Source organism: Paroedura picta, chromosome 1, assembly GCF_049243985.1.
Source record: "Paroedura picta isolate Pp20150507F chromosome 1, Ppicta_v3.0, whole genome shotgun sequence".
NCBI classification, from domain to species: domain Eukaryota; kingdom Metazoa; phylum Chordata; class Lepidosauria; order Squamata; family Gekkonidae; genus Paroedura; species Paroedura picta.
The window spans coordinates 193,101,253-193,126,364 of NC_135369.1; the positions used below are offsets into that span (position 1 = coordinate 193,101,253).

General features: G+C 47.4%; 1 protein-coding gene across 3 annotated transcripts in view; it reads left to right on the forward strand.

Annotated features, from left to right (window-relative positions):
• Positions 1–3,934, forward strand: part of B3GNT2 (UDP-GlcNAc:betaGal beta-1,3-N-acetylglucosaminyltransferase 2) — a 41,467-nt gene extending 37,533 nt beyond the window's left edge. For all 3 annotated transcript variants that reach the window (XM_077315335.1, XM_077315347.1, XM_077315342.1), the window contains exon 2: positions 1–3,934. In XM_077315335.1, coding sequence (XP_077171450.1) covers positions 10–1,203 — 1,194 coding nt within the window. In that variant the 5' untranslated portion in view covers positions 1–9 and the 3' untranslated portion in view covers positions 1,204–3,934.
• The last annotated feature ends 21,178 nt before the right edge of the window (positions 3,935–25,112 follow it).

Here is a 25,112-nt window from a genome sequence, read left to right on the forward strand (position 1 = left end):
ATATGAGACATGAGTGTTGGACGCAGAAGATTAAAATTGCTGGGAATTCTGATGATGGTAAACTTCTTTATATATGTCATCGTGGAAGTCTCAAAGAGCACTGGCCAGGAGAAGAATTCAAAAGGACGTGTTGTCATGCCTCACAAGAAGTTTTGGAGGAAATACACTCCTCACAAGGCATACTGGAATAAACAACAGCAGAAGTTGGAACGCCTCTACAATCCCATTTTGGCCCTGCTTTCCAACATGACTCCAGAAGAGAATTTATCATCTAATGGTAGCTTTTTGAATACTTGTGAACCTGATCCATCTGTTGCTTCAGAAGTTAATGGCTTTGCTGATTTGCCTGATAGATTCAAAGACTTCTTTTTCTATCTGAGATGTAGAAATTACTCACTAATAGTGGATCAACCACACAAGTGCAAACACAAACCTTTTCTGCTTCTGGCCATCAAATCACTCATACCGCATTTTGATAGAAGACAGGCAATTCGTGAGTCTTGGGGGAAAGAGATTAAATCTGGAGACGTAACTGTTGTGAGAGTCTTTCTGCTGGGTGAGACCCCTCCAGAGGATAATTATCCCAACCTCTCTGATATGCTCAGATTTGAGAGTGAAACCCATCAAGACATTCTTCTGTGGAACTACAGAGATACTTTCTTCAACTTGACTCTGAAAGAAGTACTGTTCCTGAAATGGGTCAGTAATACCTGCCCAGATGTCCAGTTTGTTTTTAAGGGAGATGATGATGTTTTTGTGAATACCCATCAGATCCTGGATTACTTGAAAAGTTTAACCAAGGATAAAGCCAAAGACTTATTCATAGGTGATGTGATTAAAGATGCTGGACCTCATCGTGAAAAGAAACTGAAATACTATATTCCAGAAAGTATTTATGAAGGTTCTTATCCTCCATATGCAGGAGGTGGTGGCTTCCTCTATTCCGGTCAACTGGCACTAAGGTTAACCAATGCATCTGAACAGGTCCTTCTCTATCCGATTGACGATGTATATACAGGAATGTGCCTTCAGAAGCTCGGGCTTGCTCCAGAAAAACACAAAGGCTTTAAGACATTTGACATTGAGGAGAAACAGAGGGATAACATTTGTTCCTACACAAATCTGATGTTAGTTCACAGCAGGAAACCTCAAGAAATGATTAAAATTTGGACACATTTGCAGGATCCAAATTTAAGTTGCTGAGCCTGATGCAGGGAGTGCTGTCATGTCCAAAAGCTCTTTCCAAAATTGGGTTTCAATTGTCTTTGTCTGGGGCAGGGGTAGTCCAACTGCGGCCTTCCAGATGCCCATGGACTACAATTTCCATGAGCCCCTGCCAGCATTTGCTGGCAGGGGCTCATGGGAATTGTAGTCCATGGACATCTGGAGGGCCGCAGTATGACTACCCCTGGTCTGGGGGCTTGTTTTGCAAATCAGAAAGTGAGTCCATCACATTTTGAGGATATGGCATGAAGATTGCAATCCTTAATCTTTCTACCATCCAACTCCTATGACTAACATGTAATAATTGTAGTCTTTTCAAGCCGTTTTTGTTTGGCCCTGTAATATTGGAAGTATGGGTCTCCTAGTGATAGAAGCCATACGGGTTGTTTCTCTCCAAAGAAATATCTTTGTTGTAATTCCCTCCCCCCCCCCCCATGCACCATGCTTACCCCGTTCCTGAACAGTATTCAGTTAAGTGTGATGGAGCAGTCTTTGTGGCAGTACACGTAGAAATACAAATGTTCCATCTGCTTTTTTCAGAGAAGCTGTACAACTTAAAAACTTGGTATGAAAGTCAGGAGGACAGGGTTTTGATTTTTTTTTTTTTTTAGATGGAATTGGCTAATGGACAAACCCTTCCACAGACATCAAAACTTTGACTTAGTGGGTTTTGCACCCAGTTGTTGTCTTTCTGTGTTGTTAAAGTTATTTGTGCAGTTTGATTTGCTTCAATAAATTAATATGAAACTAATTCATTGATTCAGAAAGGTTGGATGGTTTTATGTGCAGGCTAGGCTTAAAACCAGTTGCATTTATTTATTTATTTTTTGAGATTCCGAGTGTTTGAATCCTGCTATTGCAAGGGGTCTAACACGGGTCCAGAACTCCGGTTTGCCATATCTTCATGAGTGTCATATCAGACAATTACTTGGGGCAGTGACTGCTTTCGTTACGTAGAAGTGCCTGTATTTATTGTTAAAAATTGAAGACCAAAACACTTTCCTAAATATATTTTGTGTAACAATTTATTTGTATAGTGTTGTCGAGTCATATTTAAGTAGAAAACTATTTTAAATGTGTTTGGGATGATAGATATATTAAAAGTTAATTGTTTTTTGAATCTGGAAAAAAAATAATTTAAATAATGCTTTGTGCACATCCCAGAGCTGTGTAGCAGTTCAGTTTGTGGCAATCTGTGTAGGAGTTATGTTGGAGCTTATATTTCCTAGAGCAGGGGTAGTCAAACTGCGGCCCTCCAGATGTCCCTGGACTACAATTCCCATGAGCCCCTGCCAGCGAACGCTGGCAGGGCCTCATGGGAATTGTAGTCCATGGACATCTGGAGGGCCGCAGTTTGACTCCCCCTGTCCTAGAGTCTTCTGACAGCCTTGTCCAGGGATGGCCAAACTGCGGCCCTCCAGATGTCCCTGAGCTACAATTCCCACAAGCCCCTTCTAGCATGCTGGCTGGGGCTCATGGTAATTGTAGTCCAACTGGAGAGTCACAGCTTGGCCACCCCCGGCCTAGTCTGACATGCTGCATGAGCAACGGAGCTTACACAATTGGAAGCTGCTTTTGTTTGTAAGCACATGAGCACCATACCTGCCGTTTTTGTTGCTGTGTGAGCGGGGAGGGATCAGACTGGATGCCATTTTATCCCGGCATGGCCTCTTTGGTCTCAAGGGGGTCAGCAGCATTTGCTCTGATCCCTTAGTGAGATGCCATTCTGGTAGCAGGCTGCTAAAGAGGCACTCTGCACAGCTGCTTTGTAACTGAAGGGGACTTGGGCAGTAAGAGACCCTTGTTTAAAGCACACGCGATGCTTATCTAAGTGATGGCAGCAGCAGCGTTACTCCGCACGCAGAAAATGTTTTGCAATCCACGGAACACAAAACTATCTGAATTGTTGTTCTTATTGCTTTGTTCAGAACGGTGTTTGAAGGAAAATTTGTTAAAATTTAAAATTATTCCATCTCGCTGATAACAGTTGCATGCTCACGTTAGCTGGAGACCTGCACTTCCCACGTGATTCTGTCCACATGCACATCTGTTAGCTTTCTCTCTTGGGTCTTTTTTTCCTCCCCTATCCTGAATTTCTTTTCTTGCAGGTGCTCTGGTACTTATTGCATCCTGAAGCTCTATATTCTCTGAGGTTCTCTAAATTTTATGAAGAGATTTTTTGTTTAAAAAAATCATTTTGTTTCAACTCTATTTTTGTAAGCAAAATAAAATTATCTTTTTGAATTCCAAGTTCAGTGTGTTTCTGCCAGATATGATGAGAAATGTTTCTGTAATACTCTAGCACTTTTGATTGTTCTGAATCTGTTTTATTCGATATGTTCCGTGTTTACCAATGGCAGGAATGTGTCATGTAATGAACATGATTTCTGTAGTAATTAAAATTGGTAGATGTGATGCCAGTTAAAATGGTAGGCAAATCCGCATTTGCAGCTGTGCGGTCTAATTAAGAGACATAGGACAATATTGGGACAGGAAGGGAGTTTCTTATTAGTGTAGACAAAACATTACTGTGCAATTTAAATAGCAAACAACCAAAGCAAACTGTTACTGAACGAACTATAATTTCACATATCTGTAGTTTTCATGGTCTTTTTTTTCCCAACATGGCCACTATAGCTGTTAGTTTGTTTTGACAGGTAAACTTACTCTCGTGGTTTTCCAAAACAATAAAATTGTTTCTTGAAAAAGACTGGAGTGTTTGTTAATTAAAGTCATTATAATGGAATAAAACTCAAAAAGTGGTGCCACGTTTTCTTCAGGTATGTGGCATTTAATTGGAGGTGAATGGCCCTCCCAGTTGCAGCGAAAACAGTAGTACATTCCTTTTGCATACAAGGCTGTCGTCCTTCTGTGGAGGCTTCTTCAAGCTCCCTTACCATCCAAGAGAGGGAACAGTGAAGTTTGGCTCCAAATGCAACAGTGCTTGTGAAATGTAGCTTTTGTGACTCGCATGACTTGTCCTCGAATGCAAGAGTCCTCAGCCTTTTAGAGCCCGTGGGCACCTTTGGAATGAAGACCAAGGGCGGTAGGAGCAATAATAATAATAATAATAATAATAAGAGTTGGTTCTTATATGCCGCTTTTCTCTACCAGAAAGAGTCTCAAAGCAGCTTACAGTCACCTTCCCTTCCTCTCCCCACAACAGGCCCCCCGTGAGGGAGGGAGGGTGAGAGAGCCCTGAGATTACTACTTGGTCAGAACAGCTTTATCCGGGCTATGGCGTGCCCAAGGTTACCAAGCTGACTGCATGTGGGGGAGCAGGGAATCGAACCCGGCTTGCCAGTCCACACTCCTAACCACTACACCAAACTGGCTCCCTAACAAAATGGCAGCTGCAAGTGGCAGAACCAACCACAAACAAAAAAACCCACAAACAAAAAAAGGTAGCCACCAGCTAAAGTGTTACTGAATTATTGGTTCCTTAAACTCCATCATCACAGTCCTTGTGCCCCAAAGGTAGGCAAAGCACATTTATTCAAAATAAATACATTTCTGTCAAAACCTTATTTTATGCTTTTGCCTTGTATTTCCTCCCTTGCCAGGGGTTGTTTCCTGTCCTATGTGCATAGCACAGTGGTCTTTGATCCTGGAGGAGCATTTGAACCATTATTGATTAGCATAGGTGAGAACCTGACCTGGGGTTTTATGGGGAGTCCTTGTTTGAAGCTGTGAGAATAGCTGTCTTTGGAACTGTGTAGCATCTGCCTTTGCACCAAAACATGGGTGGAGGGTAGATAAGGAGGCTGTAGAGGTCTTTAGTCTTAGCAAGGACCCCGTGATGACCAGTTCACTATTTCAATAAAGAGATTTTCCTCCAATGAAATTGCTCATTGGGAGTAATCAACAGAACCTCACAATTTCAATATATTAGTACAATTTTGGGTGCAAAAGTTTCTTCAGTGACATTTATGCCTTCAATAATGTCTGCCCTGTAAAACAACAACAAAACAAGATATGCACAAGGCTGTTTTGTCACATTCTTGGGCCTTGGCAGAGATACTTTTTAAACTAGTATGTGAAAAAGTGGTTAGAATAAAGTTCATACCCCATTGAGCCATAAAGCTCAGTGGGTGTTCATGAGCAAACTGCTCTTTCATCTTTCACAGGACGGGCCCGCACCCAGGGTTGCTGGCATGGCTGCCCACACACTGCCCTTCTGACCACCATAAAAGCCGTGGTAAGGGGCAGCTGCCAGGCCGGGGCCTGCAGGGGGCCTCCTGTGGACCGCCCACACTGCCTCCGCGCCCCCTTTACACCGCCACCCACTGCCGTTGCCATGGGGGAGGGAAGGGATTTGAAGGCCCCTCCCTTCAAAGCCCACTCATAGCATTCGCTGCCGGGAACTTGCCCATGGATGGGCCACACACTGGCCCCTTCGCCGTGGGGAAGGGGGCAGGTACACCACGTTGGAGGCAACACAGCCCTGTTGCTTTCCCAGCACCAGGGGCGCCAGCTTCACCGTGGGGAGTCACCAGGGGTGGCCGGCCCATTCAAAGCCTGCGATGAAGGGAGGCGTGGCTGGAGGGATGCAACGGTCGAGAGCAGGGAGAAAGAAAGACACAGATAGATATAGCGACATGGAGACATACTGAGAGACACATACAGAGACAGAAGGGGGGGGCCAACCCCGGCCAGAAGGAAGGAAGGAGAGACACAAACACCCTGCCACCAAGGACACTCGGCTATCCAGCCTCTCTAGCGCCCACAGTATTTCGACTTACAACGGGCTTAAAATCTAGTATGTAATATTCCAAACACATTCTAAAACCTTGGCAGCCCACTAACAAAAGAAAGCCCTGGGAGCATGTTTGTGTGTGAACACCACAAGACTGGTATGCTAGATGAAGATGTAGAACAACCTGTTTGTACGCGGTGACCTACTTGGTAGAAGATGTATGTGTGTATGGATCTAAATTACCAAAAAAAAAATCTTGAAATGGAGCCAAGGAGACTGTAATTTAACATGTTTATAATTAAGCCCTATCCTGTATAATACTGACTCATTGCATGTACAGAATATATTTTTCTCTAAAAACATTACCTAGTATTCACCTGAAGGTAAGCTGTATCTTCATGTGCTCTCTTGTCCAGCAACTACGGAAGTTCAGGCTGAGTTGTCACCAGTATGCAGATGACACCCAGCTCTTCCAGAAGCATTAGCCAGCTGCCTGGAAGCAGTGTTGAAATGGCTCAAACAGAGTCATCTAAAGCAGTGGTCCGCAACCTTTTTAAGGCTGTGGACCGGCGGCGATGGGGAGGTTGATCGCCCGGGCGTGCATGCGCAGTTTCGCATGCGCGCCTGAGTTGCGCATGTGCATTTGCACCATGCGCGGCTGCAAACCATGCACGGCTTTTGCAGCCAGTTTGCTTGCAGACTGGGAAGTTTCTTACTGTGCATTTGTGGCCCTGCTTCCCTCTCCCCCCCCCCCCAAAAAAAAAAGAAGCTTGCCAGGCCACAAGCTAATCGGCCACTTTTGCAGCCGATTTGCTTGCAGACTGGGAAGTTTCTTACTGCGGGGGGGGGGGGCAGGGAGAGGGAGCCGCGGCCCGGTGGTTGGGGACCACCGCTCTAAAGGAGGTCCTGTGGCTGGGTAAGAAGGGTCCATTTGAGGAATCACACCTACCCACCCTGGATGGTGTGCAACTCTCAACTGCTCACTCCGCCAGGAACCTGGATGTGATCCTGGATGCCTCCCTCACAATGGAGGCCCAGGTCACAAAGGTAGGGTGGCTGGCATTTTGCCATCTCCGCCAAGCCAAACTACTAGCACCCTACTTGGCCCCAGAACACCTAGCCACAGTGATTCATGTGATGATCACCTCTATACTAGACTTCTGCAACGTAGTCTACTCAGGCCTGCCCTTAACCTTGATCCAGAAATTACAGCTGGTCCAAAATGCAGCAGCCAGGGTCCTCACAGGAACACCGTGGAGATCCCACATTCGGCCCATCCTCCATCAACTGCAATGGTTACCAGTCAAATTCCAGATCAGGCTAAAGGTTCTGGTAATTACCTTCACGGCCTTACGCGGTCAGGGCCCAGTGTGCCTGAGGGACCGCCTCTCTGCTTATCCCCCGCAAAGAGCTCCACGCTCTGCCACTACCAAAAAGCTGGCCCAAAAGCTTTCTCTGTCCCGGCCCCTACTTGGTAGAATGAGCTCCCGGGGGAGATCAGGGCCCTGATGGATCTAAAGCAGTTCCGCAGGGCCTGAAAACGGGAGCCCTTCCAGCAGGCACTGGGCTGAGATCGACCGGAATCAATAACATCTGCAGGGCTCCCGAACCTCCCTCCGAAGAAGCCATACACCTGAGCCATGGGCCTGTTGAACTGTTATGAATTAGACTGTTACTTTCAGCTATAGTTGCTATTGTTATTACTGTTACAGTCCACTTAAGTTACAAAGAAACAAAGTTCCATGTGAACCACCCTGAGCCTCAGGGGAGGGCAGTATACAAATATAATCTTTATACCGCTCCGCACGATGCGGTATCCAAACATTTTGGATGGCAGAGCTCATTCGATTTATAATCAGCTGACGCCACGCTGGAGGCAGGAAGGGGGCTTTCCAGGCCCTGGAGCTTAGGGCTTGAACGGGCTCAGCGTGCCTGGGTTGCTTGGTTGGTGCTCAGAGGAACATGTTTCTGTGCCTCAGGGCTCCACTGGGATCAATTAGGCAGTGGTAATGCCAAGCAACACGGCTCTTAAATGCATGCACATAAGATAAACAAAGACGCCTGCAAGAGGTAGTCTTTATGCTTCAAGGCATGCGCTACTCCGACTACGGGGGGAAAGGAACTTGGTCCAGTGGCACAAGGGGTGGAGAGGTCAAATTCAAATGGAGAGGACAGATGCCTACTGCACAACGTGAAGAGCTGGTTTTTATACCCTGCTTTTCACTCCCTGAAGGAGTCGCAAAGCGGCTTGCACCTTTTGTAACATCTGCAGGATCGCCTCCCACCTTATGCTCTCCGCAGGGCTCTTCGCTCTGTGGGTGTGAATCTGTTGGAGATCCCTGGCGCTGGGGGGGCTCGCCTGGCCTAACCAGGGCCTTTGGGGTCCTGTCACAGTTCTGCAGGGCCTGCAAAACGGGGCTTTTCCACCAGGTCTACAGTGGAGGCCAGGGCAGTTACGATCTCGGGCCCCTCCCCTGGTTGCCAGTACCTAGGCCTAGGAAGAAATGGAGATAGCGACACATTTCATTTTCCTGGGCTCCAAGATCACTGCAGATGGGGACTGCAGCAAAGAAATTAAAAGGCGCTTGATCCTGGGGAGGAAAGCTATGGCAAATCTAGACAGCATCCTAAAAAGCAGAGACATCACCCTGCCAACTAAAGTGCGAAGTCGTGTCCGACCCATCGCGACCCCATGGACAATGAAAATCTGTCACTACCTCCATTTCTTCCCTATCTATTTGGCAGGCATTGAGTTGCCAGGAATTGAGAGGGCCGGATGCCATGATCTTCATTTTCTTGATGTTGAGTTTCAAGCCAACGTTTGCACTCTCCTCCTTCACCTGGATCAACAGTCTCTTTAGTTCCTCTTTGCTTTCTGCCATTAGAGTGGTATCATCTGCATATCTGAGGTTGTTGATATTTCTCCCTGCAATCTTGATCCCAATTTGTGACTCCTCTAATCCCGCCTTTCTCATGATATGCTCTGCATACAAGTTAAATAAGATGCTCTGATATTCCCATCTCTTTAAGAACTTGCCACAATTTGTTGTGCTCCACACAATCAAAGGCTTTAGCATAGTCAATGAAGCAGAAGTAGATGTTCTTCTGGAACTCCCTAGCTTTCTCCATGATCCAGTGTATGTTGGCAATGTGATCTCTAGTTTCTCTGCCTCTTCGAAATCCTGCCTAACCACTGCTACACAAAGCCAAATAAACATATTTTAACATTGTTATCCACCCTGAGCTATCAAGAAGGGCAGAAAATAAAAATGAGTGTTTTTATTATTCAGCAAATATATATGTTTTATCTCCAGAGACCCGCTGGAGATGGCTTACAACTGAAGCCAGTTTAGAACTAATTACTGCTTTCAAAACTTTCTTTATTTATGTGAAAGAATTGTATCCCACTTTTCTGTAAAACATTAACAAGGCATCTAGGCGTACAATACAGTTAATATCTTCCCTCTAGCTACAAAACCAGCAATCCTGGTAAAGGCAACATTTTCTCCAAGGAAGAAAGTGAAACATGGTACAACTAAATGCAGGTAAAAAAGAAAAAGCAGTGATATTCTCTGATAAGAGTGCTACATGCCATAATTCCATTTTTAAATGGAATTTCACATAGCAGTTTAAAGGGGGGGGGAAGTAACCACTTAAAAACTTATTTTCAAACTGGGAAAACCAAATGAAGCTTAATGGGCTATATCCCCATTTCTTTCTGGCTCAGCCTCCATTCAAATTGTAGCCGTGTCTGCATGCTATTGACATTTTACAGACTGCATCGTATGTTTTTCATCTGTTTTGCCCCCATCTTTGGGTATTGTCTGTCACATGAGCAGTTCAGACCAGGGGTCCCCACGGGTGCCACTGGGAGCGCTGACCACATTCCTTTTTTTTAAATATAATTTTATTATTTATTATTATATAAAGCATTTACAGAAAAGTATAAGAGAAAAAAAGCGACCAGCTGATATGGTTTGCCATCCTCTTTTAACATACATATTCAATTCCCATCACATATTAATCCTAATCTAGAAGTTTTTACCATCTTTCTTAGCGAAATGATTGTTAATACATATGAGAGTATAATCTGTTATAAGAATATATTCTATTATTATCTTAAGTGATATAAAGTCGATCCCCTTCATATATTGGCCCTGACCTAAGAGTTACTACTGCTGTCTTGTTAATACATATGAAGTATAGTTTGCCGTCCTCTTTTAGCATACATATTAGCATACATATTCTGTTCCCATCACATATTGATCCTGATCTAGAAGTTATTACCATCTTTCTTAGCAGAGTAATTGTTGATACATATGAGAGTTTAATCTAAGAATATATTCTATTATTGTCTTAGGTAATATAAAATCAGTTCCCTTCATATATTGGCCCTGACCTAAAAGTTACTGCTGCTGTCTTTCCCACAGGAAACCAGGAGAATGCTCCACTGTTCATCACATCCTTCAGGTGGTCGCAGAAAATGAAATTGTATTTTTTTCCATAGTGTCGCCTGATGATTCCTATATAGAGTATTTCTGGTGGCCCTTCTGTCAGGGCCAAAGAAGTCTTTTGCTTGATTCTTGCTTGCAGTCGCCTTTAAGTGGGCTCTGTATACTTTGTCAATCCGGATATCTTCCTCTGGTCGCACAGAGATATCTCCTGATAGCTTCCTGCGTGCTGTCGCCTTTGAATAGACTCTATTTATTTTGTTGATCCAAATCACTTCCTGCTCTAAATAGACTTCCAGGTTTTCGGTGCTTTCCTTCCTTAAATCTGTTTTCCCAAGTTCTTCCAGGGTGCTTTTGATTTTTACGTCCCTAGCTCTCTCCCTCTCCTGTTGATTAACTTCCAGACATTGAATTCTCATTTGAAGTATTGTTGGCTGAGTTGTGTTTTCATCAGCTATTTTTTCCAAACCGTCGGTTCTGTCTAAAAGCTCTTTCTTAGTCTTTTGGATTTCCTTTTCCACCTTGTTGACTGCTTTCAGTATCTTTGAGTTCCCTTCGCATAACAAATGGAAAGGCTGTGCCTTAGTTAATTTTTCCATAGTTCTAGGCAGTCACGAATTATAAACAGAAAGTCTCATGAGGTCTCGCGGGAGCTCGAGCGATCCAAAATTATCAGTTTATCGATCTCTGTATCAAGTCAGCTTCCCCCACTGAACTCTCTCCAACAAAACTTTAAAGTCTCTCTTTTCTTTAAGCTCTCTCTTTGTTTGATTAATGAGTGTAATTAGCTGGGAGCCTCTCACTCAAGGATTCACTTGTAAATTGGTTGAGGAGGGGGGGGAAGAGCTTGTGGGGGAAAAAAAGGAAAAACCAGAAAACTCACAGTCTTTACTGTTGCAGACTGTTGCAGACTCCGGCTCCTGTCAGTCTGGTAAAAGATGATCTGGGAAGAATGTAGGGTCAGCTGGTCGTTTCAGGCGTAGAAAGTTATTTACGACAAGGGCGCCATCATGACCTTGAGCACATGCCGCGGCGATCCGGAGAACTCAGTCTCCACGGATCTGTAGGACCCTCAGGATGCCGTTCCTGGTTCCAGGGGCGACCTGCAAGCAAGATTTGCGTATCTGCTCAGGTCTGCCAGGTGCGGTTGCTCCTGACCCTCAGCGTGGCTTAAGAGCCGGGCAGAAGCCCAGCTGTTACGGCGCCATCTTCAATCGTTCTTCCACTGACCACATTCCTGGCGCCCTTCAAGTGCTTTTAGAAAGTGGGCACAGACAGGTAAGTCTTTTGCCCAGCAAGATTTAGGAAGGGGGGTCTGGTGGACTGTGCAGATATTGCTTTGGCTGTAGCTGTCACCATGGCCCAAGGATGGTAACCTGCAGCAGCCATTTGGTGGATGGTCCTGCTTCTTACAGCAGCCCCTTTGTGGCCGTGCCTCCCACAATGTGCCAGTTTCAAAGGTGCTCACAGGCTCAAAAATGTTGAGGACGTAGACCAGGGGTGGCCAGACTATGCCAACAGGGGCTCATGTTAGCTGTAGTCCATGGGCATCTGGAAAGCCGCGGTTTGGCCACCCCTGACTTAGACTATGGTCAGTTTTAAGTGCCAGGCTGGGATCCACTGATTTATCCCCAAAGGAAGATTTAATGAGCTCAGAGATGTTATTTCAGTTTCAGAGAACAACATGCCTGACCGTTGTATCTTTTTTTATCACTGAAAAGACAAGCATGCAGACATTAAATCGGAATAGTTCATTAGAAATTAAATTCTACTATGACCTCTTTTTTCTATACATATTCATTCAGTGCTACCAGGTTAATTTCAGTTGCATTTTAATTACAGCAGAGATGCATACAAAATACCCTGTAATTTTTTTAAGCATTAGCTCAAATCATGTGCTAGATATCAAAAATCTTACTGTATATGTATAATTACCTACGTTGAATTTTGGAGCCTAAAAGACAGAACAGTAAATGTACAATATTTACTAGGATAATTGTGTTCTTCCTCAGGCTTTGATTGGTCCCAAATGATTTGATTACAGTGGAGTTGCAAGAGACTAGGGGATCTGTGTTACTTTTCAGCAGTACTTAATTTTCTCTGCCCATGGCCCTGTGTGGGGGTGTTGCTATTCTTAGGGACCTGCTTTCTGTTTTAGTTAAGAAAAAAGGTTTATCAAAATGGAAACACAAGTGATCTCCTGAAGCATGGGTAGGAAGAAAGAACACATCTTTCTTAATTTTTTACTGCTGAGAAACCCCTGAAACATTCCTCAGGCATTGAGAAATCTCAGTAGTGGCATGATCATGCAGACTGGTTGGGAAGTAGAGCTGTGGACACGCCCACCTGAGGCCCCTCCCCTCCCCACTCCCTCCAGGCGCATCACTGGCCCCTTTGGGAAGGGGTGGGTCAGCCTACCCAAATAAGGGTAGAATTTTTCTTAAAAGCAATCAAAATATTTTTCTTTGACAGGGTAGGAGGGCTTTCCCCAGCTGCCATTTTGAAAACCTCCATACTGCGGTACTGATAAAGGGCCTTTGTGGGATTGTGGTTGGGAGACACTGGGTTAATGACTAATAAAATGTGATGACAAATTAACAAACAAATGAACGATTGTACTCACCAGAAATGGGAACGCCACATACAGAAGCAGAACATGCCAAACAAGAGAAGATGTTGCTTGTGGACTTCGGCTAGCCCAGGGGTAGTCAAACTGTGGCCCTCCAGATGTCCGTGGACTACAATACCCATGAGCTCATGGGAATTGTAGTTCATGGACATCTGGAGAGCCACAGTTTGACTGTCCCTGGGCTAGACCATATTGTGTCCGTTCTTGAATTCTTGCTATTCCATTGGTTTTAAACAGCAGCATCTGTTTTAAAAAACAGCTATGTCGAACCCTTCATCATGTCACATCAGCATCCGGGTTGCACCAGCCCAGATCCCAAAGACGCTGTAGAAAATGAACTCCCAGGGCCAGCACGTGAAGAAGAGGAGCCAGTGCCAGATTCACAATATGAAAAGGGATAAAGAAGAGGTCACCTTAACTTGTCTCTCCTCCGGATATAATAAACCTATTTGGATGTACTGAAGCCTTCACTGACTTCAAGATGAAAAGGTCTACTCTCAAATGTATATTTGCAGTAGAACGGATCTCTCTGCCGCTGGAGTTCTATTTCAGACTGCAGTGCTGTCTTAGCTATTCCAAAGTCCATTTGATTATTTGGTAACAAACCCATTCCTAAAGCGGATGGATACTTACAGTTAGGCGCTCCTAAGGAGAGTTACTCCAGTCTAAGCCCATCCATTTCAATGAGTGTGGACTGGTATAACTCTGCATAGGACTGCACTATAGATAGCAGACGCCACTCAAGCAAGAGGGGGTACGTGCAACAAACAGCACCTAGTTACTGATTTAACTCTTCTAGAGCAACAAAACTTTGTCCCGTTGATCATTATAACAACTAGTCAATTAATAATTTAATTTCTAGATCACCGCTCCCTGGAAAGGTGCTCTAAGGCAGTTTATAATAATACTTAACATTTAAAATAATAAAACATGATGAAACAATAATAAAATATTATAGCAAGTGTTTTGTCTTCCACTAACCACCTTTATCCAGCTGGGAATTTTGACCATTGCAATCATAGAATCATAGAATCATAGAGTTGGAAGGGGCCATACAGGCCATCTAGTCCAACCCCCTGCTCAACGCAGGATTAGCCCTAAGCATCCTAAAGCATCCAAGAAAAGTGTGTATCCAACCTTTGCTTGAAGACTGCCAGTGATTTGCTTTAAGACTTCCAGCAATGGTGGATTATATCCTGGGACGGGGGGGGGGGGACCTAGCAAAGGGAAAATATAGGAGAGGAGGGAGGTCCGCATGGTTCTGAGCCGCCCTGGCCTCAACAATAGGTTAGGGAGAAGAGTGTTGTTTTACAGGCCTTGCAGAGCAGTGATAGCTCCATACTGTGATAACTCCACGAGGGCCTGGATTCCGAGTGGCAACTCGTTTCACCAAAAGCCAAAAAGGCCCTGACTCTGGTGAAGATGACGTGGACCTCTCTGGGGCCAGGGATCACCAGCAAGTTCCTATTTGGGAGAGGCGGCCCCTCAGAGACGCAGAGCCCAAAGTGCGCAAGGCCAGTTGGTCTGTTAATCTGTTATTGTCATGTGCCCGTTTATTCCTTCCGACATCTCTGCAGAAAAAGAGAAATGTGCATGAGAAGATACTATACAGCAGATGCGTGAAGCATGGAACTGATCGAGAGAAAAGGGAGGAGACAAGGTAGATCCTGAGTGTCACCAGGAAAAGTGTTTTCTACTGCAAGAGCCATGACAAACTTTGGTCACAGCTGTCTGCAGCCTCTGTCAAAACTCAACCAAAACAATCTGTTAATTTACTCAAAGAGCCCCACCCAAAAAAAGACCCCAAAGAATAATTGCAAAAACCCTAGCAAGAATAATCTCAAAAAGACACAGCCTAGTATGAATTATAACACTGGACAGACTATAGCTGTCATTTCTAAAATAAATTTTTACACACACACACACACACACAAAATAGCTCATGACCTCAGAATGCAGGAGGCTCTCCAGTTAAACCACCTGACATTCTGGCCAAGGGTGAAAGGGACAGGATTCATCAGGAACGTGTTGTTCAGGTTGTACCTGACAATTTGCATCTCTTTCTCCATTTTCACAGATGCTGTAAGGAGGAGGATAATTGTGTGACCCAGAAGATACCCAGCATGGAACAGGACGTTGTGTGCAGCAATCCATGGTTATGAAGCGATACTCAAGCATGTTACTCTTAGGGTTGTTATGCACTGGGCAGCACAATCTGGGATCCTTTAAAAATGTATTTATTTTAGAAAAACAGCGAGGTGCAGAAAAGAAAGAGGGGATATGGGTTGTACAACATAATTAGATTTATCAAAGACAATTGTGCAGTACATAATGTATATAAAACAGAGTATAAGGTATCTTTCGTCCCCTAGAATCATAGAGTTGGAAGGGACCTTCAGGATCATCTAGTCCAACCCCTGCAGAATGCAGGAACTCACAACTACCTGCCCACCCACAGTGACCCCGATTCCATGCCCAGATGATGTCCCCCCCGCAAAAAAAAGCACTAAGATCTCTGGCCAGTCTGGCCTGGAGGAAATTCACTTCCCTTCATTATAATTTTAAGGTACCATCTTTAAAATACAGTAATTCTTATTTATGTTGCGATACCATTGTATTCACCAGTTAAGTTTTAAGTTTCAAAATTCGCGACTAATCTATTTTGACTGTATTGTCTTCATCATTACTACGTATTCAACATAACAGATGTTTGCCACTTCTACATATTCATTAACTCATCTATTAAAGTTGCTAATAAATATGTAGAAGTGGCAAAAGTTATGTTATGTGTAGTAGTGTATTATGGTGAAAAAGAAAGTCTGTTATCTATATTCAGGATATTACATATGGAACAGGTTTTAATTCTACTTTTATTTCATTACCATACCTTTGTTTATATTTCCTCACTTTGTTTCTTCGGCTAGCATAATACACATAATACTCACTCCATCTTTCTGCCTAAGGAGGTGGGGAGCTCCCCCTCACTGGTGGTCTTCAAGCTGTGGCTGGACAGAACCTTCTCCTGGATGCTTGAGGCTGATCCTGCACTGAGCAGGGGGTGGGTCTGGATGGCCTGCATGGCCCCTTCCCCCTCTAGGATTCTAGGAGTCCAGTTCAGCTGTGGAATAGGCTGTCTAAGGAGGTGGGGAGCTCCCCCTCACTGGTGGTCTTCAAGCTGTGGCTGGACAGAACCTTCTCCTGGATGCTTGAGGCTGATCCTGCACTGAGCAGGGGGTGGGTCTGGATGGCCTGCATGGCCCCTTCCCACTCTAGGATTCTAGGAGTTCTTTCGGCTAGCATCTTAACACAAGCCCGCGGCGCCACGGACTAAATAAAACAGTAAGCCCTTGGAAGGCAGGATGTGTCCGGGATGAGGAAGGGTGCTGATTGGCCCCTTCCTCTGGACAGACTATCGGAGGGACCAATCGGCAGGCGCTTTGCGCCTGCCGATTGGTCCCTCCAATTCCCCCCTGGAGCAACTCCCCCCCAGAGCAGTTGCTCCTTTGCCGGCGACCTGACGCGTCGGGAGGTGCGAAGCGCCTCTGATGCGTCAGGCCGCCGCCAGACAGAGCCCCCCCCCGCCAGCCTAAACGAAGACACCTCAACGAAGACACGTGTCAGCCCGCCAGCAACGGAGCCCCCGGCAGTTCCAGTAGATGGGCTCCAGCACGAGTGAGCTGGCCAGCGCGGTCCAGCACAAGAGCACTCAGATGGCCCAGCAGCATTTCCTGAGCGGGGATCCCCCCCGGCACGCCTCCATGGTCAGGGGCGCCGCCGCCACCGGCTCCTGCCGCCGAGGATCGTCAACTCCGCGCCGGCACAGAAGGGCGGCCTCAGCCACAGTCCCCGTGAGGCCAAGGCGCCCGCCCGCCACGCCACGCCACCAAGCTAATCCGCGGCCGGCTGCCTCACTGGCTCCTGCACCCGGCCGCCGGCATCCAGTCGCTGCCGCTGCCGCCAAGCCCCGCCAAGGCCAGCACCACCACCCGCCCAGCTGCCAGAGGCGGAAGACAAGAGCCGCCGTCGCTCAGTCCGGACGTCGTCGTCGCAAGCCCCCCCGGGCACCGGCTCCGCTCCGCCGCCATCCGCGCCTCTATCAATCCACCTGAAGAAGGAGAAGCGGCGCAGAGCGCGGCTGCCAGGCCACCGGCCTTGAGGGCCCCCGCCAGCCTCGACTAAGACACCGCCAGAAACAAAAATGGCCACCGGCAAGAAGACACCGCCAAGGAGCCGCCCGCCCTCGCAAAAGACCTCTAACGGGTAAGCCACCTTTACTCACCCTACCCTCGCCAGTCCCTCACTCTGCCCCCACCTGCTAGCGCCCATTGTATTTGTTATACAATGGGCTTTTTTACTAGTGATACACATAATACTCACTCCATCTTTCCTCAGATTTTGTAATAGACCTGTTTCTCAAATAGGTCATTAATTTTACCTTTACTGCATATTCAACAAGTTTATCTTCCCATTTTTCTAAACATGGACAGATGTCTCGTTTCCATTTGGCTGTATAAATAGTTCTAGATATTGGAGGATATCACAGCCAGAGGAGTTCAGCGGTGGAATTGACTGTATAAGGAGGTGGTGAGCTCCCCTCACTGGCTGTCTTCAAGCAGCAGTTGGACAGATACTGGTGGTCTTCAGACAGAAGCTGGACAGAGACTTAATGCTTTATTCTGATCCTGCCTTGAGCAGGGGGTGGGACTAGATGTCCTGCATGGCCTCTTCCAACTCTTGGATCCTATGAGTCTAGTTCAGCAGTGGAATAGGCTGCCTAAGAAGGCGGGGAGCTCCCCCTCACTGGCTGTCTTCAAGCAGATCCTTCTCCTGGATGCTTGAGGCTGATCCTACATTAAGCAGTGGGTGGGACTACAAGGCCCCTTCCAACTCTATGATTCTACATCACCATATATTTGTATAACTTTAAAAAAATTTGGTAATTTGTTTGGTAGAATACCTAATAGAACAACCACTACATATAGGTAGTTAGGTTAGTTGCCAGGAAAGGCTAGCTGGAGTCAAGATGCATACCTAACTGAGCAATGAATATAGCTACAATTGTATTGAAGCCGTTGTAAGGCCTAGGAATTGAAGCAAATTGGCATACAGATAATAAGAGTTAACAGACAGATACGAGAGCTGAGTGGCTTAGCATGTGCAGTGAGATAAGAACCTGACAAACTCTGGTACGCCTATATAATCTCTCTACCCATATGTAGTGTGTCTGCACAAGAAAGCTTCTACGCAGAATTAAACTTTGTTGGTCCTCAAGGTACGCCTATATAATCTCTCTACCCATATGTAGTGTGTCTGCACAAGAAAGCTTCTACGCAGAATTAAACTTTGTTGGTCTTCAAGGTGCCACCAGAATTTGTTCTGTGCAGTGATACATTTGCCCACATCTCCATTGTCACCCTGTGTACCACTGGCCTGGCCCAGGAGCTCTCGTTTAACTTGCCAAAGAAGGTACAACTAAAAAGTGAACATTTTCTCTTTCAGTTTTGTTTGCTTTTCTTTTATAGCTATTTTGTTAATGTTCAGAGACACCAGAAAAGCCATTTAAAATGAACTTTAGCCAATTTCCTGATCTGTTCCAAAACAGATGGTACAAACATTGTTTGGAGCCTGGACAAATAGAGATGGTAGTGACATCTGCCGCGTCACACGCCTGGGACTTCTTCATCCTTGGGTTTGCACGTCCTCTCCATTTATGGCTCAATTGGGTCTTCAATTGCGGCAACCCAGCACATAATTTTTTCCTGAATCACAAGCTAGGTTGTTTTTCTCTCTTGTCTTCAAACCGCAATTCCAAGCTGTAATTTAACCCTGTTTCACAGACAAAAGGACAAAAGGCCATCATTTGTGATCCAGAAAGAGGGACTAGAGCAGGGGTAGTCAAACTGCGGCCCTCCAGATGTCCATGGACTACAATTCCCAGGAGCCCCCTGCATGAGGATGTCAGACCCCCCACCCCCTGTGGAGGTGGGGGTTCCTCAGTTTTGGCCACAGCAGAGGAGAATCCCCCCCCCCAAAGCAAGAAGCCAGAAATAAAACCACGTTCCTACGTCCCCAGAAGTGATGTGAGGACATTGATGATGTTGGGGGGCAACATACTGCATTTTGGGTGAAACTCTATGGTAGGAGCTAATTCTCCCATAGAGTGTCACCCCTGATATTTCCAGCTTCTTCCCTTCTTGTTCCTGGTAAGTTCAACCCATCCTGTGTTCAGTTTTGGGCAACCCAGTTGAAGAGGGATGTAGACAAACTGGAGCGTGTCCAGAGGAGGGCAACAAAGATGCTGAAGGGTTTGGAGACCAAGACGTATAAGGAAAGGTTGGGGGAGCTTGGTCTGCTTAGCCTGGAGAGGAGACGACTGAGAGGGGATCTGATAACCATCTTCAAGTATTTAAAAGGCTGCCATATAAAGGATGGAGCAGAATTTAGGATGCTTAGGGCTGATCCTGCATTGAGCAGGGGGTTGGACTAGATGGCCTGTATGGCCCCTTCCAACTCTATGATTCTGTTATTCTGTTAGAATTGTTCTCTCTTACACCAGAGGGATGGACCAGATCCAATGGGATGAAATTAATTTAAAAGAAATTCCATCTAAACATCCGGAAGAAGTTCCTGACAGTTAGAGCAGTTCCTCAGTGAAACAGGCTTCCTCGGGAGGTGGTGGGTTCTCCATCTTTGGAAACAATACATGATGCTGTGCTACCAGTGTCCAGGCATGCTGAGTTGCTCACTCCAACTGGAGGATTATTTTGGAAACAGACCAATTAGAACCATTACAGAGATCACAGGGAAATAATTTTGCTGTTTCATCCCAACATTATCTAGTATGCTGACTGAGCTCTATAGGAATGGTTGTTTGGCTTGAGTTGCACCACGAATATGGTACCAACAAGCCGATATGTTGAAAGCACTATCCTCACTAACCCCCATCAGTGGATCATGTAATGGCTGCAGGAGAATGACTAAAGGGAACCTTCACATACCGAGGCATTGACCTTTGAAACGCCAGAGCAGAGAAGCAACATCTCCATGCCCTGTGGCTGGCCCTGCAGAGGAACTGGCTGGCCCCTGGGTGAGACGGGAGGCTGGACTGGAGGGACCCTCCCTGGCCTGACCCAGCAGGGCTCTTCTGAGGGTCTTCTCAGGGGAAGGCCTCGGCCTCTCTGCCCTGTGGCTGGCCCTGCAGATGAACTGGCTGGCCCCTGGGTGAGAAGGGAGGCTGGACTGGAGGGACCCTCCCTGGCCTGACCCAGCAGGGCTCTTCTGAGGGTCTTCTCAGGGGAAGGTCTCGGCCTCTCTGCCCTGTGGCTGGCCCTGCAGAGGAACTGGCTGGCCCCTGGGTGAGACGGGAGGCTGGACTGGAGGGACCCTCCCTGGCCTGACCCAGCAGGGCTCTTCTGAGGGTCTTCTCAGGGGAAGGCCTCGGCCTCTCTGCCCTGTGGCTGGCCCTGCAGATGAACTGGCTGGCCCCTGGGTGAGAAGGGAGGCTGGACTGGAGGGACCCTCCCTGGCCTGACCCAGCAGGGCTCTTCTGAGGGTCTTCTCAGGGGAAGGTCTCGGCCTCTCTGCCCTGTGGCTGGCCCTGCAGAGGAACTGGCTGGCCCCTGGGTGAGACGGGAGGCTGGACTGGAGGGACCCTCCCTGGCCTGACCCAGCAGGGCTCTTCTGAGGGTCTTCTCAGGGGAAGGTCTCGGCCTCTCTGCCCTGTGGCTGGCCCTGCAGAGGAACTGGCTGGCCCCTGGGTGAGACGGGAGGCTGGACTGGAGGGACCCTCCCTGGCCTGACCCAGCAGGGCTCTTCTGAGGGTCTTCTCAGGGGAAGGCCTCGGCCTCTCTGCCCTGTGGCTGGCCCTGCAGAGGAACTGGCTGGCCCCTGGGTGAGAAGGGAGGCTGGACTGGAGGGACCCTCCCTGGCCTGACCCAGCAGGGCTCTTCTGAGGGTCTTCTCAGGGGAAGGCCTCGGCCTCTCTGCCCTGTGGCTGGCCCTGCAGATGAACTGGCTGGCCCCTGGGTGAGAAGGGAGGCTGGACTGGAGGGACCCTCCCTGGCCTGACCCAGCAGGGCTCTTCTGAGGGTCTTCTCAGGGGAAGGCCTCGGCCTCTCTGTCCTGTGGCTGGCCCTGCAGATGAACTGGCTGGCCCCTGGGTGAGAAGGGAGGCTGGACTGGAGGGACCCTCCCTGGCCTGACCCAGCAGGGCTCTTCTGAGGGTCTTCTCAGGGGAAGGTCTCGGCCTCTCTGCCCTGTGGCTGGCCCTGCAGAGGAACTGGCTGGCCCCTGGGTGAGACGGGAGGCTGGACTGGAGGGACCCTCCCTGGCCTGACCCAGCAGGGCTCTTCTGAGGGTCTTCTCAGGGGAAGGTCTCGGCCTCTCTGCCCTGTGGCTGGCCCTGCAGATGAACTGGCTGGCCCCTGGGTGAGACGGGAGGCTGGACTGGAGGGACCCTCCCTGGCCTGACCCAGCAGGGCTCTTCTGAGGGTCTTCTCAGGGGAAGGCCTCGGCCTCCTTGCCCTGTGGCTGGCCCTGCAGATGAACTGGCTGGCCCCTGGGTGAGAAGGGAGGCTGGACTGGAGGGACCCTCCCTGGCCTGACCCAGCAGGGCTCTTCTGAGGGTCTTCTCAGGGGAAGGCCTCGGCCTCTCTGCCCTGTGGCTGGCCCTGCAGATGAACTGGCTGGCCCCTGGGTGAGAAGGGAGGCTGGACTGGAGGGACCCTCCCTGGCCTGACCCAGCAGGGCTCTTCTGAGGGTCTTCTCAGGGGAAGGCCTCAGCCTCTCTGTCCTGTGGCTGGCCCTGCAGATGAACTGGCTGGCCCCTGGGTGAGAAGGGAGGCTGGACTGGAGGGACCCTCCCTGGCCTGACCCAGCAGGGCTCTTCTGAGGGTCTTCTCAGGGGAAGGTCTCGGGCCTCTCTGCCCTGTGGCTGGCCCTGCAGAGGAACTGGCTGGCCCCTGGGTGAGATGGGAGGCTGGACTGGAGGGACCCTCCCTGGCCTGACCCAGCAGGGCTCTTCTGAGGGTCTTCTCAGGGGAAGGCCTCGGCCTCTCTGCCCTGTGGCTGGCCCTGCAGAGGAATTGGGTGGCCCCTGGGTGAGACGGGAGGCTGGACTGGAGGGACCCTCCCTGGTCTGACCCAGCAGGGCTCTTCTTACGTTCTCACATGGGTGTATTAAATGTGGTTGAGCCTGACTAAAAATCATATTCCCATTTTAACAGCCAGAGGACTGAATGGCAAAGAAACAGAACCAGCAATCCACAAATCACTACTTATGGAGTAGTTTTTCCACCGGCTCCTTCCTCGAAGTTCAAATGCTCACTAGAGTCTCTTCCCCATCCCCAGATCCCTGCCCAGCTATTCTTGTGTGTCACCTTTGCTTAGCAAACTCACTGGGTTTGATTTTTATGCCTGGGGATTGCATCAGCCATGACTTTTTCTCTGGTGTTTGTATCAGTAACTATTCTTGGCAAAAGATAAGGTGTGTTGTTAGGTTATTTAGGTTTGCGGCCCTGTTGCTACAAAACACACATGATATTGCTACCGGGAAGTTCTTTGAGGTATCTGACAGCCATCGACTGCTGACTCCAAGGCAGGAACTCCTGTACTCATCTGCCGTCATTCACCATCACTGTCTTCCACAGAGCAGCTCTTCATATTTTGTGGGTTTCTTTCCTTGACTACTTCCTCCTTTTAACCTTGATTTCCAAAGCTGCCGTTTGTGGCCTCAGCTGAGAATGGCTTGTCCAGATGCCTGCTCAAGGTCCTGACCCGAATGCCCCAGCCAAGCCCAGCCTCACCGACCCTGGAAGCTCCACAGGGTCTTCCCTGGTTACTATTTGGGTGTTTCTTTTTAAAATAATATTAAATTATGTATAAATTATGTACTGGAAATGATTGTGACGGTCCATGGCTAATGCAGTAAAACTTTTTGTATCGTTTGTGCAGGCCCCTTACTGTTTCATGTGTATTTTGCATTTAAAACATGGGTACAAAAAGCATCAAAGTCTACATCTCTTCTTACGTTTTGGAGTGGCTCAGATGTTCTGGGCGTGGATACAAAATGAGGCACCATCTGACAACCACTGAAATCAATTTTAGCATGTCACAACCAGAAAGCCGAAGGGATGAAAGTATGCCAGACTAGAAGAGTTCATGGCGAGATGACTAAGTTCTATTGGGCAAAAGAAAGATTGACGAAACAAGGAAGTGAAACATACTGGAAAAAGGGGTGGGGGGTGGGAAGAGGCACTGAAGATATCTGAAGATCTGACTAATATCTGGAGATATCACTTCCTGATCACAGCATGACATGGTGATTGCACAAGTCAGACTTTTCCACTGTGTTGACACACTACTAAGAAAAACTGACTGCCATTTCACTGGACATGTACAAAATGACAGGAGATGACATCTTCCAGAACTTGTCATGTCTTATCTGAAAACGTGAGTGAGGAACAAATTTGAGGGGAATTACCAAAAACACACAAAATGCACTGCTTGGTAGATGTTAGGTACTTTGTGAAATGTTTATTAAGTGCAACCATCCCTGTAAATTGTCCCAATGTATTTTGTGTACATGGGTAGTTATTTTTATTTAATTAATTAATTTTTAGATTTCTATACCGCTGCTCTTGATTGACTTGCGGAAGTTTACAACAAAATGATAAAAACACAGTTAAACCCCTAAAACACCCCTTAATACAATTTACAATTTACAAGATGGCAGTCAACAGGCATTCCAAAACACACACACACTGTTCAGCACATGGGTCAAAGCATTTCCCCTGGGATATTAGGGATCAACCGATGGTAACTTTGGCCTCAACCAAAAGCCTAGCAGAAGAGCTCCATCTTACGGGCGCTGGAGAAAGCTGATAACTCTGGCAGGGCCCGTAGCTCTTCTGGGAGCTCCTTCCACCAGGCTGGGGCCAGGGCCGAAATGGCCCTGGCTCTGGTCGAGGCCAGACAGATGTCCCGGGGAACAGGGACAACCAGCAGGTTCATACCCACAGAGTATCATTATCGTTCAGTTGTCCACTGATGAAGGCTTTGATCTGCTCTCCTGACTTATTTTTGCAAGTTCTGGGGGCAGCATGTGCATAGGACTATTTTATGGGGAGGGGTATGTGCTATTGCTGCATTTGCAATAAAGGATATTTTTGTGATTAAAGCTGCCAGCCTCCTAGTTGCCAACCTCCTGGAACTATAACAAGCCACAGAGACCAGCTTCCCTGGAGAAAATGGATACTTAGGAGGGTGAGCTCACCTCTATGACATCATCCCCTGATGAAATCCCCCTCTCAAACTCCACCATCTTGTAGAAACTGCCCACAAATCTCCAGGAACTTCCAAACACAGAGTTGGCAACCCTATCTAGGATGTATTTGTTTCCTACCAGTTGGTTTCTCTATGGGGGGGGGGTTGCAAAAAAGTTTCTGACCACGCTTCTTTCCCTCCATCGGTGGTCTTCTCACTCAGTTCCAAAGCTGGACCCGAATCGTAGATATTACAGAGAGGTGACGGTACTGCTTTATTCTGCTCTGGTTCAGCCTCACTTGGAGTCCTGTGTTCAGTTTTGGGCACCCCAGTTGAAGAGGGATGTTGACAAACTGGAACGTGTCCAGAGGAGGGCAACAAAGATGGTGAGGGGTTTGGAGACCAAGATGTATGAAGGTCTGTTCAGCCTTGAGAGGAGGCGACTGAGAGGGGATCTGAGAACCATCTTCAAGTATTGAAAAGGCTGCCATGGAGAGGATGGAGCAGAATTGTTCTCTCTGGCCCCAGAGGGACAGACCAGAACCAATGGGATGAAATTAATTCAAAAGAAATTCCATCTAAACATCCAGTAGAAGTTCCTGATTGTTAGAGCAATTTGTCAGTGGAGCTGGCTTCCTTGGGAGGTGCTGGGTTCTCCATCTTTGGAAATTTTTAAACAGAGGCTAGATAGCTATCTGACAGTGAGGCTGATTCTATGATGGCAAAGCGGTGGCAGGTGACAGTAGATGAGCGGTTGAGATGCAAGTGTCCTGCATCGTGCAGCGGGTTAGACTAGATGACCTATGAAGTCCCTTCCAACTCTATTATTCTGTGACTAGAAATTAAGCCC